The sequence below is a fragment of the Etheostoma cragini genome, chromosome 11 (genome assembly GCF_013103735.1).
Source record: "Etheostoma cragini isolate CJK2018 chromosome 11, CSU_Ecrag_1.0, whole genome shotgun sequence".
Taxonomy (NCBI): Eukaryota; Metazoa; Chordata; class Actinopteri; order Perciformes; family Percidae; genus Etheostoma; species Etheostoma cragini.
Window position 1 is genome coordinate 15,402,807 of NC_048417.1, and position 18,338 is coordinate 15,421,144.

The 18,338-nt window shown below is 40.4% G+C and overlaps 1 protein-coding gene across 2 annotated transcripts; it reads right to left on the reverse strand.

Annotated features, from left to right (window-relative positions):
- Positions 1-790: 790 nt before the first annotated feature.
- On the reverse strand, positions 791-17,777 carry xirp2b (xin actin binding repeat containing 2b). Of its 2 annotated transcripts, XM_034885306.1 has the most exons (10): positions 17,598-17,777; positions 13,893-14,059; positions 13,291-13,416; positions 12,508-12,597; positions 12,212-12,265; positions 12,025-12,117; positions 5,079-11,534; positions 2,075-5,039; positions 1,452-1,585; positions 791-1,358 (listed from the first exon to the last, which is right to left on the reverse strand). In XM_034885306.1, the coding sequence occupies exons 2-9, from the start codon at positions 13,941-13,943 to the stop codon at positions 1,491-1,493; spliced, it is 9,930 nt and encodes a 3,309-aa protein (XP_034741197.1). In that variant the 5' UTR covers positions 13,944-14,059; positions 17,598-17,777; the 3' UTR covers positions 791-1,358; positions 1,452-1,490. The 2 variants fall into 2 exon arrangements, with proteins under 2 accessions (XP_034741197.1, XP_034741196.1); XM_034885305.1 differs by having other exon boundaries at positions 1,452-1,582; positions 2,075-11,534; positions 17,598-17,776.
- Between the last annotated feature and the right edge of the window lie 561 nt (positions 17,778-18,338).

An 18,338-nucleotide genomic window follows, 5' to 3' on the forward strand; every position in this document is an offset into this window, starting at 1 on the left:
CGTGTATAGGCTGCTTCAACCAGACACACCTGACAAGCTCTGTGATAGTACTTTCTCTTTGTGTTTGATTTGAATTGCAGAATAAAAGACTTTGAAACATATAAATTCAATATTTTATTGCCCTAAGATTAGCAATAAAGTAAGTAAACCAGTCAGCTAGCGTTACAGAATCAGGAATTTTCTTGTACAAAGCAAGGTATAACCATCTAACCTAAAAAATATAACTCGTCATTGCAAAATATCTGTCATTCAAAATAGGATACAATTGTCCAAAACAAACAGGATTATCACCAATTCACTTGCTTATATTATATACTTTCAATATTATAAATTCCAAGAGGATTTTACTAATCTGCACACCAGGTGCTAAAAAAGGCAAATGCAAAAATGTGATGTTGAAAGATAAAAGACCTGACAGAATAATACAACAGAGTCCACAGTATAAAACTATTTCCATGAACCGGCATGCTAGCAAAAGAATAGATTGAATTGTACAATAAACCAAAAGAAAGTGAGCCAAATTATATTGGAAAACTTTTTAACAATTATTATAGCAGTTAAAACAGATTCGATTTGATCCTTTTGTATCAAATACTAAATTCTATCACTGAATGTCAAGAAAAATTAAGATTAAATACAGTGAATGAAAAAAATCCGATTCAAGGCTACATCCACTTTCCACACTTTCTCATCATCAATCTCCATAGTACTTACTATTCCAGTTACAACATGCTTTTCCCTTCACACTTCCATTTAGAAGTGGGCTATATACAATTTTGTTTCCTGTCACTTTTCATGTTCCTTCTTAAATCACTTGACTGCGTTTCTTTCAACCAAACACCTAAGTTGTACCAACAGGACAGTTCTTTCGGAGCATCTTATTGTATCATTCATTCGTTTGTGAATCTTCTTGGGGCTTATTTGTTTGTAGTTGGGTGGTTTTATTCTAAAGGACACTTCTGGGAACAGCCTTTCTGTGTTGCTGTTTGGGTGACTTGGGGGAGTTGTCAGGAGGGGGCCACTGCGGTTTAGTTAGCTGAATGTCATCTTCTATTTGAAAGGCTTTTTTCGGGGAATTGGCCTGTGGCGGCCAAACTACAGATATTTTGTTGCAGTGTGGTTTGCATTCATTGCACATTTTTTTCATTGCGTTTTCACTGCTGTGTGTTTTGTCTATAGAACTCAGGCTGCCCATGGAATATTGCCATTCAAGTTTCGCATCTGAGTGGACAGGTCCACCACTTCCTGCCGGAGGTTTCTCCCCAAGTCCATTATCGTAGTTTCCATTGTACTTGAGGAGTTGTTTGTAATGGTGTAGACAGTAGAAGTGTCCATGGAGAGAGACGTAATTTCCGAGGCTACAAGAGAAAAGAACATACTTTCTTTTAGGACAAAATAGGTGTTTAATTGTGCCCACGATGACCATTTATTTATATGAATGCTATTTTCACCTTAATTTATTTTTGCAGTGCTCACAGCAGAAACAGGATTTATGGTACTTTTTTTTGTCCACTATCAGAGCATCCATCGGATAAGCTCTCCTCCGACATACTGTGCAGATCTCCGCCTTTGGAACTCGAACCTGCTTGAAAGAGATAAAATGCAAATTATTTCATTATGTTTACATTCGTCAGAATTTCCAATGGGTTGCCTCACAATGCAACAACTGTGGCTTTTCATTCTTTCTTTATGTTATTATAGTAATAGTATATTATTGTTAGTACAAAGCAGTAAAATAGATTAACATTTGTATTTAAAAATCTACCTGATATGGTTTATTTATTTTTTTGAATAAAAAAAGTACAATGGTCTACCTTTCCTTAAGATTTTATTCCTTTCACTCATCTACACACATGCAAGCACAGATATCCATGCGTCTCTAAACAGCATTTTGGCATTGTTTGCAATGCATATAAGGGACTTTTTTATTTTACAGAAAAACCTTCACAATACATACAATGCAGTTATTAGAAATTATGTTTTTGTAACACACCACAAACACATTCAAAGAAATCCCATCCAACCATAGTCAATGCCATTAGTTGCTGTTGTTTCATGCTGTACGGTTATTTACCAGATGAGACAATCGTCGTCTGATGTGACACAACTTGTGACGTTGTCTCCTCACAAATACTGTAGCCAAGACTCTTGAAAACGGATTCACTTTCTGTCCACGTTTTGTGAAAATTACTCAGCAACTTGTCAGAAGCATCGTCATCGTAGGTTTCTGTTTGCTTCATTGCTGCAGCTTGTTTTTTTACTGCATCAGCGTAGGAAAAAGGAGCTTGTTGGGTAGAAGCACTCTCGGAGTGCGCAGTGACAGCTGTCCTTGTTCCAGTGACCTTGTTGCCTAACTCATCAACATTTGAGAAATGTTCTGTGATTGATTTTGTTTCAGAGAAGGCTGATGGTTCTGCTGGCACAGTTTCTGCCTCAGTTTTCTGAGGAGGGAGGGGGTTGCTCTGCGGTGAGCCTCTCTTTGTCTCTGGAGGACTTTCCCTCTTTGAAGTGTCAGCTGTTGTTTCACTCAGGCTTGACACAGTCTCCTCCCAATCCTTTTTCAACTCTCTCAATGAGGAACTTTTCTCACCCAGTTCAAACACATTTTTAATATCCTGGATGTCAAAAGTTGGCATTTCCTGTTCCAGGATGTCTTCTATCTCTTTGTCATCATCTGTACTTTCAGTCTCATTGTGAAGCCACTCTGTGTGTGGGATAAGCTCTTTTCCGATAAAGAAATTGCCCTCTGGTGATTCAAATTTGTTTACAAGACTATATAAGTCTGCCCTGGGAAGCTCATCCTTCTCTTTGTTCTTATTTTCTTCCTCACAGTCTTCCATGTCTGGGCCCAATCGTTCAGGGATAGCAATGGGTTCCTTTCGCACATAGGTCTTGTTAATTTCAGCCTTTTGAGCCTCTTCAAAAAACTCTCTCTTTTCTTTGAAGGATACAGATGATGGCTCTGAAATATCTGAAGAATCAATAACATCTGGGTCAATTGTCATGTGGCACTCAGGCTTATTTTGTATTTCATTTGCATACAAACGCTCTGAAATATTAGCTTCATCTTTTTCTACATATGCAGAATTTAGATCAGCCTGCTGTGCCTCCCCAGATAAACTTGTTTTTTCTGATGCGATCAGTGTCCTTGAAGCCTCCACATGTTGGGACTCGATTTTGATTTGCCGATGGAATGACGCAGGTAATTCCACAATCTCAGATTTCCTCTCTGAGATTTGTTGGGGAAGCAGGGGTGGTGGCGTGACGCCACGTGAGAGCTTGGCGGTTGTGTCTTTGAGTCGAGCCAAATTTTCTGCTCTGTCAAAAGTTGGAGAGGGTGTGATTCTTGTGAGGCGTGATATCGGGGTGTCACACCTGCGTGGCGGAGGTGTGGGAGGTGTGGGTGGCCTATGCAGCAGGGTAGGCGATGGAGTTACTCTCTGTGGTGAGTCGGTTCTACGTATGGATTCGATGGTGATGAACGTTGGTGAGGGAGAACGCATCCTCAGTAATGGCGAGGGAGCCCGAAGGTCAACGGTCTTGCTCAGACTCACTTCTTCTTTCCGTCTTTCATGGGAGGTCTTCTTCTCTGCATGGTTCTCAATTTTGGCAGAGCCAATACTGATCTTGGATATTCTTGGCGTTGCCCCACCAGAAACCAATTTCTCAGAAACTGGCTCACACTCATGCTTTTCCATTGTTTCATGGTCTCCTAGATGCATTAGTTTAGCCTCTGCAAGCTTCCTCACACCTGAAATAATTTCGTTACTTTTTTGAGCACCACTTTCCACCACAGATCCCTCCAGTTCACACTTACTTTCTGGACTCAAATGCCAATCTGGAAGGGTTTTGCGCACCGATTTAGAATCAGTATTTTCTGAAACTCTTTGTATCTCTGTGATTTGAGAGAGTAACACTTGGGCCTCTCGCCTCTGAGATTCTTCTGTTCTCTCTGCTGTGGACTTTACCCGTTCATTGTGCTCTGACTCGCCTGTCACTGTAATTGGGACATTCATACTTTCTCCCAATGGTTCCTCTGCGCTCTGCTTAATAACTGTCACTCCTTTCTTCTTTGGAGATCCCTTCACTTGCTTTTGAACTGCCTTTTCTTGCTGGGTATTTTGATCGTCTTTGCTTTCTGTGGTAATGTTTTCTCTCTTGACTTGAATCTGCTCTTCTTTTGTACTTTTATGAATTTGCGAAACTGCAATTGTTTCCTGAGTTTGGTGGAATTTTTCAGACGTTGCTGTCTTGGTTTCTGTAACACATGTCTGTGATTCTGTGGGCATCTTTTTACCTTGACCTGGCTGTGCACTCCCTTTAGACTTTTTGGACTTCTTTTTCTTCTTTGCTGGGGCCGGAGTTTCTGGCTGGCTGTCAGTTGTGCTAACAGCAACAGCAGGCGCAGATTCAGCAGCAGGAGAGGAAGTAACTTTCTTAATCCCCTGCTCTAGCTCTGTCTTAACTTCTTTAGGTTCACTGATCACTTTCACCTCAGTAGATTCCTTCACTTCCATCTTGACAATCTGTGAAACACTCTGTTTCTCACTCTCAATGGGGGATTTTGTCTCTACTTGCCTTTCTCGCTTATTGCTCTTTTTCACCTTTTGGTTTAGTTTGCTTTCTTTACCATTTGTTGAGGTGGCAGCCTTTTCTGTTTCCATTGGCTCTTCAGAAACCTTCTCTTGGTTCTTTGTTGGTGAATGATCAGTTTTCTTCTTGTTATCATGCTGTGGTGATTTGGACTTTACATTTTTGTCTTTTTTCTCCAATTTACTTGATTTGACATTTTCCTCTGTATGAATTTTCTCAGAATGCATTTCCTCTTCGTTTTTATCTTCCGACTTGTTGGAGCTCTTTGTTTTCAGATTGTTGGAAACCTTTCTATCAGCCATCATATTTTCAGTTTTTGTGACATCATTGATTGAGGTCTGTGCTTTGTCAGCCATGACAAACTGAGCAGACTGCTCGGAGGAAACAGAAACTATTTTCTGTGTCGCCGTATGCATCTGTTGTTTAACAGCTGAGACAGATGAGATCTTCTGAAAGGAGACAGCCTTAGAAGTCTCATTAGAGACAATTTGCTGTTTGGCAGACGATGTAACTGTTGAATCTGTGAGGATTTTCTCATGGAAAGTGCTGACATTGCTGTGGGTAGTATTCGCAACTACGACATGCTTGGATAAATCATAGGATTGGGAGTCTGAATGAACACACAAGGCAGTGTTCATTCTTTCAGCTCTCTCCGGGATGATTTCTGATGTGTTGTTATTTGACTGCTCTTTTTCGCTGGTGGAGAGCGTTTCTAGAGCAGCAGTAACTGAGTCATGTATGTAAGTGGTTGTTGGTGTGGTTGGGGGGGTGTTTTCCTCCACCAGCTTCCTGTAATTTCCTTCTGCTTTTATTAATGGAGTGTTAAATTTACTCATTTTCCCTCTGATTGGTGGAGGAGAGGGTGGAGGGGTGAATTTCACAGGAGAGATGCAAACTTTCTTTAGTGGTTGTGGTGACTCAGGCGGAGGAGGGATTTCACATGGAACAGTTTTTGATGTATGTGTTGTTTTTGATTGGTTTCTGTTAATTTCTAACACTTTCTCAGATTTAACCTCCACCTTTTGTGTTTCACTGAATTGCACTTTAGGCTCCAGCTTCTGGACCTGGTGTAAAACAGGAGCTTTCACCTTTTTGACTGTCATTTTTTTGGCTTTTGCTGGTGAGGTATGAATTGCCTGTGCTGGAATGCTCTCCAGTTCTTGTTGAGATGGAGGAGGTGGGAGGAAGTCCTGCTCACTGGTAAGTAGGGGTGGTGGAGGAGGAAGGTGATCAATGTCCGAATCAACAGAGGGAGGAGGAGGAAGGTCAGTGTCTGCTACCGGTGGAGGTGGAGGTGGGAGGGGCAGATCAGGCTCCGGTGTTTGTGATTTTAGGATGTATTCACCAGTCTGTACTTTGGTTTTGTCAAGTTTTTTTGTTCCCTTTCCCTTTGACTTCAGATTCCGAAACTCCGTCTTTAATGTTTTGATGCCGTGGTTTTGGGTAATCGTTCTATGTTCCACCACAGTTGTTGATTGCTGAGCAGACTGCTGCACGGAACTTGACATTGTTCTAACATCCATTTCATTAGAGATGGAGTGATTTTCTTTTGACATCTCAACTGAATTAGCAGTTTTTATCTTTTGGATGTTCCTCTGTGCGTCAGCATTTAGGTTTTTAACTGGAGGGCTCTGCTTGACTCGTACTCTTCTATACGATCCAAGTCTGACTTTGGGAGCTTCACGATGTGCTGTTTCCAACAGCGATTTAATAGTTCCTTTAACATCGCCCTTGATCACTTCTTCTTTTCCCAGCTGTGATTGTTCCTGCATCTCATATAATGACTTAATTGACATCTTCACATCACCCTTTACGTCACGCTCGAGGCTTGGGCTCCTTTCCATCCTCGGCGAAGGCGGAGTCTCCATTAAGAGCTGGATCGTTCCTTTGACGTCTCCCTGAACATCTATTCCCTGTTGAGATGTCCTCCTCTCACTGGAGGCATCGTGCAGGCTTTGCATTGCTGTACGAATATCACCCCTTACAATTTCTTCCTTTTCAACTTCCTTCACCACTTGCTTTACCAGCTCCAAAGATTTCAGTGTGGCCCTTACATCTCCAGAAACTAAATCCTCGACAGTAGCTTCAACTCTGGATGTTGATGATTTCTCAAGAGATCTCAGAGCCCCTTTGATATTTCCAGGTATAATATCTGGCTTCTCCACCTCTTTGTACCACTTTTGAGCCCTCTCGAGACACCGCAGGGCTTTCGGTATGTTGCCTTTCACAACATCCTCTTTCTCTACAACAACTGTCTGATTCGCTGATTCAGACAATGAATTTAAAACAGCTCTTAAATCGCCTTTGACTATCTCCTCCTTTTGTACTCTTTCTAATGAGAGGGTAGGCTCTGACATGAAAACCTTCACTGTGTTGTGAACATCACCGGGTATAACATCCTCCACAGTACGCTCAATTTGCAGTTGTTTACGGCCAAGGATAAGTTTAGTGTTCTTGATGTCGCCTCCAACGATCTGCTCTTTTTCTGCTCTGTCTGGTAGAGTCTCATCAGGTCCAACGTGGAGCTCTTTAAGATAGTCAAGAGCCCCAGATTCGATGCATGTGGAGTAAAAGTTGACATTTCCTTTTTCAGATTCATCTACCTTTATCTTTACTGTCTGATCTGTCTTGTCTGAGCTGGACAGACTTTGAAGAGCACTCTTTATATCCCCTCTTACAATGTCCTCTTTTTCAACATTAACATTCTCTTGTTTATTGAGAAGGGAATATAACGTCATCTGCACATCTCCTTTCTCGTCCTCCTGGATGAGTATTCCATGTTTGGCTGAACGACTCTCATGGAAAAGGTTGTTTATAGCTTCCTGAATGTCACCTCGTAATATTTCCTCCCTTTCAATACTGCTGCCTTTCTCTTGGTTGAAAAGTTGATGCACCGTAGAACTGATATTACCCTTCTCTTCTGAATCAATGACAATCTGCTGCTCCTGTCTTTCCTGTCTGTTTAGCAGGTTCATCATAATGGTCTGCAGATCTCCCCTGATGACATCCTCTCGCTGAATTTCTGGAGCCTGCTTATTCATTAGCTGGTATTTAGCCATCCTAACATCACCTATTTCATCAGCTTCAATGAGTATTCCTTGTGACTTCACCATTTTCTGACTATAAAGTTCCTCAAGAGTTCCCTTGACACTCTTACCCAGGATTTCAGTCTTCTCCATTTTTGTCTCGTTAAAGTCGTCAAATGGTGTTGTTTCAAAGAGCCACGTTGTTGTCTTTACATCCGCTTTGGAAATCTCCTCTTGGGATGTGATGGTTGTACCTTCGTCCCCATTTACTTCTTTAATGTGATCAAGGGGATTTTTCTCAAAGAGCCAGACTGAATGTTTAACATCTCCCTTTTCAACCTCCTCCTTTTTAACTGTTTCAATCAGATTTTCAGAGCTCATGCTTCTTATTTTGTCAATGGACTGGGTTTCAAATCTCCATTTCGCAGACCTGACGTCACCTTTTTGTATTTCACTCACATTGACCGTTCTAACAGATTGCTTTGACAGTGCGTCAGACTCAAAACGATCTTTGTTCATCCTAACATTGCCTCCCTGAATATCATCCACAGTTTTTATGAAAGCCTTCTTCTCTTCAGCAATCCTGTCGAGAGGTTGTGTCTCAAATTTCCACTTTGCGGACGTGACATCTCCCTTTTGCACATCCTGTTGTGTGACAGATTTAATGACATAAACCTCATCTGTGTCCTTTATGGTGTCAAGGGGCTTGGTTTCAAACTTCCACCGGGTTCCGACAACATCTCCTCGTGTTACTTCCTCGCTTGTGACAGTGGTGACCTCGTGGTAAATACCCTCTTTGTCCTGAATGGCGTAAAGGGGCTGGTTTTCAAACATCATAGTGTAATTTCTCACATCGCCCTTTTCATCTTTATCGCGGACAATCTTTCGCATTTTCATCAGCTCTGTGTCTGTCTCCTGAATTTCATCTAAGGAGTAGGTCTCAAAAATGAAACGTCCCTTATCTACATCTCCTCCTTGTACATCATTCACTGTGCGGGTGTTAATAAATTCCTCTTGGCTATCGTGGATTGTATCTATGGATTGGTTTTCAAAGAGCCATTTGCAGTTCACCACGTTTCCCTTTTGTATGTCCTCAGTCTGAACTTTCTTGAGCTTTTGCATTACCTCCTCAGATGTAGAAGTCATGATATTGGATGTTTGGTTTTCAAAAATGTACTTCATTCCTGACACATCCCCAGACGCAATGTCTATCTCGGTTACACGCTTAAAAGAGCCCGTCTCCTCCCCTGTGAGGTTTTCCAGTCTCTCTGTCTCAAAGAGAAAACAAGCTGTTCTTACATCCTTTCCTCTAATGTCCTCTTGATTGACAGTGCATGTTTTTAAAATGGTCTCTGTCTCATCGTGGATACTATCAAGTGCTTGTGTCTCAAAAAGCCATGTGCAGGTTTTGACGTCTCCCTTATGCATTTCTTCAGATTCATTTTCACCCTTTAACTCAGCTCTTTCATACAGGATGTCCATTGGTTTTGTCTCAAATAGCCACTTGCAGGTCTTGACATCACCCTTCATGGAATCTGGATTATTTCTCGTCACCGCAACCTCTTCATCTTCAATATTGCTGAAGTACTTAATAGCATCAAGAGGCTGTGTTTCAAACAACCACTTTGCAGTTTTAACATCACCAGACTCTATTTCTTCTTTGGATATGCCCTTGATAATTTGGTATTTCTTAATGCTTTCATCAAACTGGTCTATTGGTCTCGTTTCAAACATCCACTTGCATGTTGTTACATCTCCTTTCACAACCTCCTCCCGCCGCACTGTTTTCACCTCATGGAAGTGTCCTGAGCTGTCTTGCATGGCATACAGCGAAGTAGACTCAAACAGGTTTTTATTTGATTTCACAGAACCAGATGTTACACCCTCAATGAGAATCTTTTGAGATTCATCCTTACAGTTAAAATCTGTGCTCTCAAAGATATGCTTGTAGTTTGAGACATCAACTCTATCAATTTCTTCTAGGTCGATCGTTCGGATGATGTCCTTCCTTTCCTGTTGAATATGTTCCAGTGGTTGGCTTTCAAATAGCCATTTCTGATGTCTAACATCACCCCTCTCCTCATTAAGAGCTTCTGTTTTTTTCAGTTTGCCCACCTCTGCAAGCTCATTCAACTCCTCAGTTGGAAACGTTTCAAAATAATTTCTGGCTGATTTTACATTACCTGCAATAACATCCTCTTTGGTCAGGGGCCGAGTATTTGAATCATCTTTTAAAGTATCCATTGGCTGAGTCTCAAATACCCAGCAGTTCTTGCGTACATCTGCCTTACAGCTTGTGCCATCCTCCTGTGTGAGGTCGTCCTCAACATTTACAGTGCGGGTAACCTTTTTCTTCCCCTCTCTTATGTGCTCTAGAGGTTGACTCTCAAAACGCCACTTTTGGTGTCTCACATCGCCTTTCATTTCTTCATTTACTTTAGCCTTTTGAAGTTTTCCGACCTCAGGGCCAGTTTTCCTCTCTGCTCGAGGGCTGCTTTCAAAAAAGTGCCTCGCAGATCTAACATTGCCCCCAATAATTTCTTCGATAGACTGGGATCTCGAGTTGGAGTCATCCTTCAGAGAATCCATTGGCTGTGTTTCAAACACTAAGCAGTGCTTGCGCACATCAGCTCCACTAATCTCTTTCTTCTCCATTTTTGAGCTTTCCCACTCATTGAGAGAATCTAATGTCTTTATCTCAAATAACCACCTGCCCCAGTCTCCCTTATTGCTGTCCTCCATAGAAAGACTACACAGAAGTTTCAAAGATGTATGTTCTCTGTTTGTCATGTCCAGGGGTTGGGTATCAAAAAGCCAACGTGAAGCAATGGAGTTCTCTAATTCACTTTCAATTTTACGCACAGACTTAATCTCCAGCATTTGGCTTGATTGTCCCATAATGATGCATTTAAACTGAGTGTCAAAAGTGCTTGTAACAGTTTTCACCTCTCCATTAATTTCTTCTAACACTGACCTCAGACTCAGGAGGTGGCTCTCATCAATGGTCTCAGTGTGGCCAAGACTTTCCATGTACTTATTGTCAATCATGTAAATAGTAGCATTTCCATCCTCCTCTGTAAAGACAATCTCTTTTGTTAGATCCTCCTCCTTATGCATTTTATTTAGGGTGTCCATTGTTTGGGTTTCAAACAACCACGCTGCAGCACGGACGTCCCCTTTGTCAAATTTGTTGAATTTGTTTTTATATTCTGTCGAGTTAATATTGTGTAAACTTAGCTCATCCATTGGCTTGGTTTCAAACATCCAAGCTGTACGTCTCACATCTTTTCCAAGAATCATTTCCTGTTCAGTTATTTTGTTGTTGTCATCGTCCTCATCAGGAGTCTCATCTTTGATGGTATCCAGTGGCTTATTTTCAAACTTCCATCGCATCGCCTGCACTTCCCCAGGAAGAATCTCTTCCCATTCCATGTATTCTTCATCGTTAATATCATCAGGACTATCACCATCATTCTCATACATGTACTCTTGGTTCTCTAACTGGTTGTTCTCAGTTACATTGTATTCATTGTAATATTCCTTCTCAATATGCTTACGAACCTCAGGATGAATGTGCTTGCAAAGCCGTTTCAGCTCATGCATACTCCTTTGGTTGAAGTAAGCCTCTTTGCTGAGTGAATGTTTGGAGGGGTTTGCCAGTTCCGGAGGCCCAGGTGAGTAATGGCATGCTGAAATATTTTCACTGTCTGATGGCATTTCTAGTAAATCTGGAGGGGGGGGTGGAAGATAGTCGGAATCCTCAGCTGGTGGGGGCGGAAAGTCCTCATAATCCATCACTTCAGCCGATATGTCTTCTGCTGCCTCCGTGGTGGATGCTCCATACGCCACACTTGTCACGTTGTTGCTTTGCGTCACATTGGAGGACCACTTAGAACGATTGATATCACGTCCAATCTTTTTAAGGAACAAAAATAATATTTATGGGTGAATAACTATAAATCCATCACATTACCCCATGAAAGAGTTATATGTGCATTAAATTTCACATTGTTGTAACACTTAAGCACACTGTAACAGATAAAGTGTAAAAATTACATCATAAAACATGAATAATCTAACACAGCAGAACACCAGTAAATCCCAGGTTAATGGTATTGTGTGAATAGTTGGAACCTGCGATTCCAATTATTTTTGACCGACTTTTTTCTTAAAACCGCTAACAAAGAAGGTGCTTGTGGAGTGTTTGCTGTGTTTAACCACACTTGCTGTTACCTTCAGTAACCATAGATGTGGCCAAATCCACCCAGACTTAAATCTAAAATATTGCAATTTGAATTAATATACTATATTTGTTGTCTTAAAATTAACTTACCCTAAATTTTACATGCTGTTCTTTCATATTTGCAACACTTTTGCCTAACTCAAGGGAAATGGCAATGCGTACCTTAATTGGTTTCTGTGGAGCAGCCTCTTCTATTGTTTTTTCAAAGCGATCCCTCAGTTCTTTTGTTGTGTACCTGGGAAACTCCTCTTCTGAAAGTCAGCACAGTAAAAAGGAGAAAGGCAGGCCTTTGTTAGGCAGTGACAGTGAATACGGAAGAGAAGAGAAGAAATATCCAAAACTTCCTACCTTCATTTTGATGGTTTTCATAACTAGATGCCATGGTATTGTCGCTGTATGTCACCTACATTTTTAAATGAGAAATATTGATGATAAAAAAACTGAAAAACAGTAATTCAACCAATCATTTAACTATGATCTCAGTCTAAATGTCAGAGACTACCAAACACACACCAATTGTACAAATGTGATTGCTTGCAATCAGTTACAGTTTTTACTCAACAAGGCAATCAAAGTCTTAATCTCATTAGCAAAGCCTTCTCACGTTGCCGGCAGGAACACAGTGACAGAAAAAAAGTTCACTACCATTGTTTCTTGGTTGAAATTTAGTTGCTGACTGTCTGGGACAACCTGCCTGCTGCTGCTTGACACTGTCACCTCAGAGTTGGACATTTCCTGTGAAGATGAGGACAGCGGTTGTCAGACACAGTGGAAAACGTGTGCATGCCACACAGACACACAAGATGACTCTTTCAGTCTTGCTTCACCACATTGCCCCTCTTGCCAAATATTTGAGTTTGCTCCGTTCCAATTTACTCCACCAGCCAAAGCTTAATAGTACACAACTGTACATTATGCAGAGAAGATGCTAGACCAGATTGCTCACTGCAGTTTGAAATGACTAATCGCAGATGAAGGCAAGATGACACAGAATGTGTCAATCTGTTCACCCACACTGTACCATAGCAAAATAAGAAATAAGATTCCTATCTACTGCATTGTAAAGTTTCTATCGACTGAATGGAGCTAAAATATAAAAAGCACCGTGAAGGTTTTCAGGAAAATTGTTAGAAATGTAAAGTAATGACTGTCTCCTAAACCCACACACTTTGCTACACACTATAGTATTGGTGCAATAAGATGTAGTAAGTGCCTCAGTCGAAATTTACATATTATGTAAATTTAGACTGAATAGTAACACTTTTAGTAAAAAATTATTTTACTTGCAAAGCTGTCAGTGCAATCACGCAACTCTAAAGCTAAATGGAAACATGCCCAGTTAACAAGAGATGTTACCGTCATTAGACAACACCTTCTTTTTCATGCTCTCAGCCTCATGAATTAAAATACTGTGTTCTACATGTGTACCTGCACACTTCTGTGATGAAAATGGAACTGGGTTACATTGTTTGATGCAGTTTCCTGGGTCTCAAATTGTTTCCTCACACTTGCAATTCCCCCAGGCAGGGAGCAGACCTCCAACTCCTCCATGACCTAATGAAGCAGGAAATGTCATTAGCTGCCTCCACTTTGACATGACCTGAAATCAAACGTGGTGGAGCTAATCTGCTTCTGGTTCTCTCACATATTCAAACTCATATAACATGCTGTTCAAATAATAGTTCCAAATTTACATAAGGAATTGGGATGTTTGAGTTTTTCTATATTCTGCCCTATGAGGGGATTCTCCCCTCTATTTATATTTTCCCCAGCTGCAAAACTGTCATCCCCTCCAATAATACTGCATGACAACACCACCAATAATGGTGACCAGCTACTGTGAAACCATGGATGTTCTGCAGCAGGTGAAGAATAGCATACAACAGGAAAGAAAGCAAACCATTAAAATTTACCATAGGAAGTTTGCTTTTAATTGCACAACTGCTCTGTTTAATGCAGTCAGCTCTGACACGTACTGTAGCTACATGTTGTAATAGAAACAATACATGTCCATGCACAAACTAAAGTACCCCGCTGGGGATGGTGTTATCTGCTTGCTTGGCGACAGCTGGCTGGTACATGGCCTCACAGTCGGTCAGTGGGATGACCTCTCTGTCCACAGAGTGAATCCGGTTCCTCTGGTTTATATATCTCTTTCAGGAAGTCCTGTCCTGGTTTCAACCTGCGCTGCCAGCAGCTATGACACAAATACCCAAACTGTTCAATAACATGCTTCTCTTGTGTGTGATTAGGCATCATTCAGGTACTTAGAGGTAGTGCACCATACTTTGTGATTTAACATGTTCAATTAAAGCACTGCTAAGGATCAGATTCTAACACATCCTCATACCTTAACAACAGAATGGTGCCAACGACTCCCAAAATTCAATACGTCACTGTTATATTTAATGCAGCACTGGGAATGTGATCGTAATACGTGACTACAGTTGCAATTTTTAATCACGTGACTGTTCTATTTAACATATTAGTTGAAGTTTTAGCTGAAATAGTTCTACTTAAGGGTGCTGTAGGTGGGATTGTGATGATTCTGGACTTAGACAACAAATTTGAACATCGACAACTTCTCAGTTCCTCCCCTTTCTGCTAAAGCCCAAAACGGTCTCCTAAGCCCCTCCCCCACAAGGGAGAATGAATGTGTGTGCTTGAGCAGTGATTGACACGCAGTTAGACACCTCCCGTGGCCCTGATTGGTGCATCTGAAGAGCGGGATTCTTTTTCAAATGACCTGCTTTATGTAATACTGCTCGAACATAGCAGCAGTTTCAGCAAATATGACAGAAAGTTAGTTGGTTTCATTTTTAAAGATTAAAGATTTGGGGGCATTTTAGGCCTTTAACTGACCGAATGGCTGAAGACATGAAAGAGGAGAGAGAGAGAGAGTGCGGGAATAACATGCAGCAAGGGGCCACTGATCGGAGTCAAACCAGGGCCCGCTGCGCTGAGGAGTAAACCTCTATGTATGGACCACTGCTCTACCAACTAAGCTGCTCGGGCGCCCAGAATGTTAGTTGTGTAAGTCTTATCTACTGCCCCTTTAAACACCTTTAAAACTACTATTGCATTGGTGAACTTTTACTTAAGTACAAGTAAAATGACCAGTATAAAAATCTACTCATGGAAAAGTAACAAATTCAAAAGTGTAAAACTTTTTTTTATACTTATTTAATATCTTATTTATACTTACTATACTTATTTAATTGAATCGCAGTCTTTTGCGATATGATAAGGGCACAAAGCCATTTCACATTTCTTTCATTTTGTTTGTTGACAGATACTTTGTAAAGGCAATGTTGCAAGACCACATTAAAAAGCTTTTTACTTACTTTTTTTTACTCAGTAAAGATGGGATTTAAAATGTAGCAGAGTTCAATACTTAAAAAATGAAATACTTAAGTAACGTAACAGTAACGTGAGTAATTGTAATTTGTCACTTTCCACTTTTTGATTTCACACTGGACACAAAGGGACAAAAACCATGGTCTGTTGAATGAAAGTCCTATGTTTTTTACTACAATCACGAGAGGTCGCCGCCTAACAGCAAACAAAAATATGGATCATTACAAGCTGCTTGCACAATCGACCTATGCGTTTGTTTTCTGAGTGAAGACCTTCTGCAGATCTCTATGTTTGAGCGGTTGTTTTTCTTTTAAAGCAGTACAGAAGAGGGACCTTTTTCTTGTTTACCATATAAACTTGGTTAAGTATATTCCAGTATTGCACATGGTTCATATTCACACAATGCCTAGTCAGTCATTAAGAAATGTTACTATTTTGAATCAGAATTTTGAATTTGTTCAGCTTATAGATAATTATTGACAACCAAATTCATGCTCCAGTAGTGCTTTAAAGGCGCTACCATAGTGCATGTGGTGTTCTTGTAAATGATGCCTTGTGAGTCATTTGAAATTCTCTACAGGGATGCTATTTAAACCAATTACACACCTGTCTCCTGACAAAGATGTGCAGGATGCATAATCATAAACAACCTTCAAACTGTCCAGAGTGACTGCTATTTTATCATGATGTGAGGTGAGTTTGATCCATGCCTCCTCTGAGTGAAAGTGAAAGCATTTAGAGCCAATCCCAACTGAACTGATGGTTTTGTCCAAAATAATCCTTCTCTAACAGTGTTTACGTGCAGGGTATTGAAATCTGCCTAAAGTGTGATTGTTGACTTTTCCAACTCCATAACTCCAACTCCTTATCAGGCCAGTTGCTGACAAAACATTTTTGTCTATGTTATCAAATTCGAAGCATTCACACCTCAGTTCACTTGTGGATATAAATGTGCTGATGCAAGAGGATGAAATATGAATACAGACTGTTTTGCTGTTTGATAAAAGCACCACATCAAAATAAGACTATCCATTACTCTGAAGGCTAACAGCATAAATAACTTGTTATCACAGCGCTGCTCTGTGGTGAATTAGCACTACAGGAAGCCATGTGTATATCCAACTCATTGTAATATCAAGAATAATGTAAGCAGAAACTGCCAGACTGGCGACATAAGATTATATTTCACATCTTTAATATCATTTCTAACAGCAAAGGACAAATGTAATCACTGTATATCATTTCTCAAAGTACTGAAAATCAATAAAGAACAGACCCAATGAAATACCAAATCAGATCAAAACACCCATATTTTTTTCATCAGTTTTTTGAGTTAGCAGATTGCTAAACGTGAAGATATTTAAAAGTTAACATTTTATAACTATTGGAGCATTGGATTTCTGTTACTTTCAATTGACATATTTGTTTTGCTATGTTTAATTTGTAGCTTACCAGTCCCCATAGGAAGATGTATTTTAGTCTTGGAAAAATGGTAGTTAGTTTTGTGTAAACCATTCAGCCAATTAAGATGGATAACAGAGCTCTTAAAATTAGAGAATTCTAGGTGCTTACAGTACATGTTTTAGTTCAATCATCACTTTGGCAATAAACTTTATGAATGGAAAATTTTGCCCTGCAGTTAAATCTTGAGATTCAAAGACTATAATTTATGGTGGTAGGAACTCAAATTTGTAGCCAACAAAAATCTGTCAACAGTCTGAGGCTATCTCATGACACGTTGAGAGCTCAAATAACAAGAAAGTGAAGTAATCTAGGCGCCATGTACTTGCAAAAATAAATCAAGCCTATTTTAAACGTAACCATGAAGGGTCGTGTTTCTCAGTGAAATATAGAGGAAAGCTGGTAGGTCAAGGCTTTCTTTTTCAAACGATTTTAGATAGAGCCTGCAATTATAACGTTGTGTTTGTGTAATTCTGTATTTGAAATTCTTCGCAGTATTCTTCACTTTGTGGCTTGCCTGCTGCCCATGAAGTAGAGCATGGCAGATAGAGGTGCTGGCCTTTGTACAAACAGTTCATAAACAGAATAAGGTAAAAATCCAGAGTTAATTTTGTGTTACAGACATGAGATTCATATTTTGCCTCTGTATTATGTATTTTGAGTGGAAGTGCATTCAACACGAAGACAATGGGAATTCATTTTAGAGTATCAATATTGTAGTACCAGCCTTACATGTTTTTCTCAGCCGAAATAAAATTATCTACTGTTTATTGATCCCCAGTGGGGAAATTACAATTTACAATTGTTTTACATGTTGTTGATGCAAAATTATTAACATTAAAAACATAAGTTAAAAAGCCACATTTTACAAAATTCCAATCAACTCAAACACAGCTTTCAGAGGGCTCATCACCTACCAGGTAAGGAGGATAATGAAATACAAAAAAAGAGATAATAAAAATCCTGCTTCAAGACCACTGCACCCCTGGCCTGCAGGGTCGTTCCAAGCCAAAGCAAATCCCAGTCAGTGTTGGAGACCAGCTCCAGTACTATGTATTCACCTCTGTCCAAACGAGCAGACAGTGACAGCTGATTTTATTTTAGACCCCCCGCCCACTTGCAAAGGAAGGGCCTGGGGTGTGTTTTTTTTTAGAGAGCTAGGCCTCCGTGCCTCCAATGTCAAGTTCCTTAAAAATCCATATGGAAATACTTCCTGTGACTCCTCTGAAGACGCTTGTGTACTAATAAATCAGGTCACCCTGGTTTCATCATCACAGCTTTCATCAGAGTGCACTGCATACTCTAGCAGCTGTTGCCGCCCATCATTGTATACCAAATTATGCACATACAAATCCACAACAAATAGAATGCCTCCTTTTCACTGCTTCTGTTAATCCGTAAACAGTGTAAAGTGGATGTTGGGCAGGTGCAGATTCAAGTGACACTAAATGGTTGTGAAATGTTTTGGCCATGCTTTGTGCTTTGCTGTTGGTCTTAAATAGGGTCAGTGATGTAATGCTTGTTGAGGAGAGGAGGGTTAAAGGCGGCATAAAAAACGAGACACCTTAGAGTGTGAAAGAGCTAGCCAGGTCATCTTGTTTGGCCCGGCTAGAGACGGTGGCGCCAGACTGACTCTGGTGGTTTCAATGTTTGAAGAC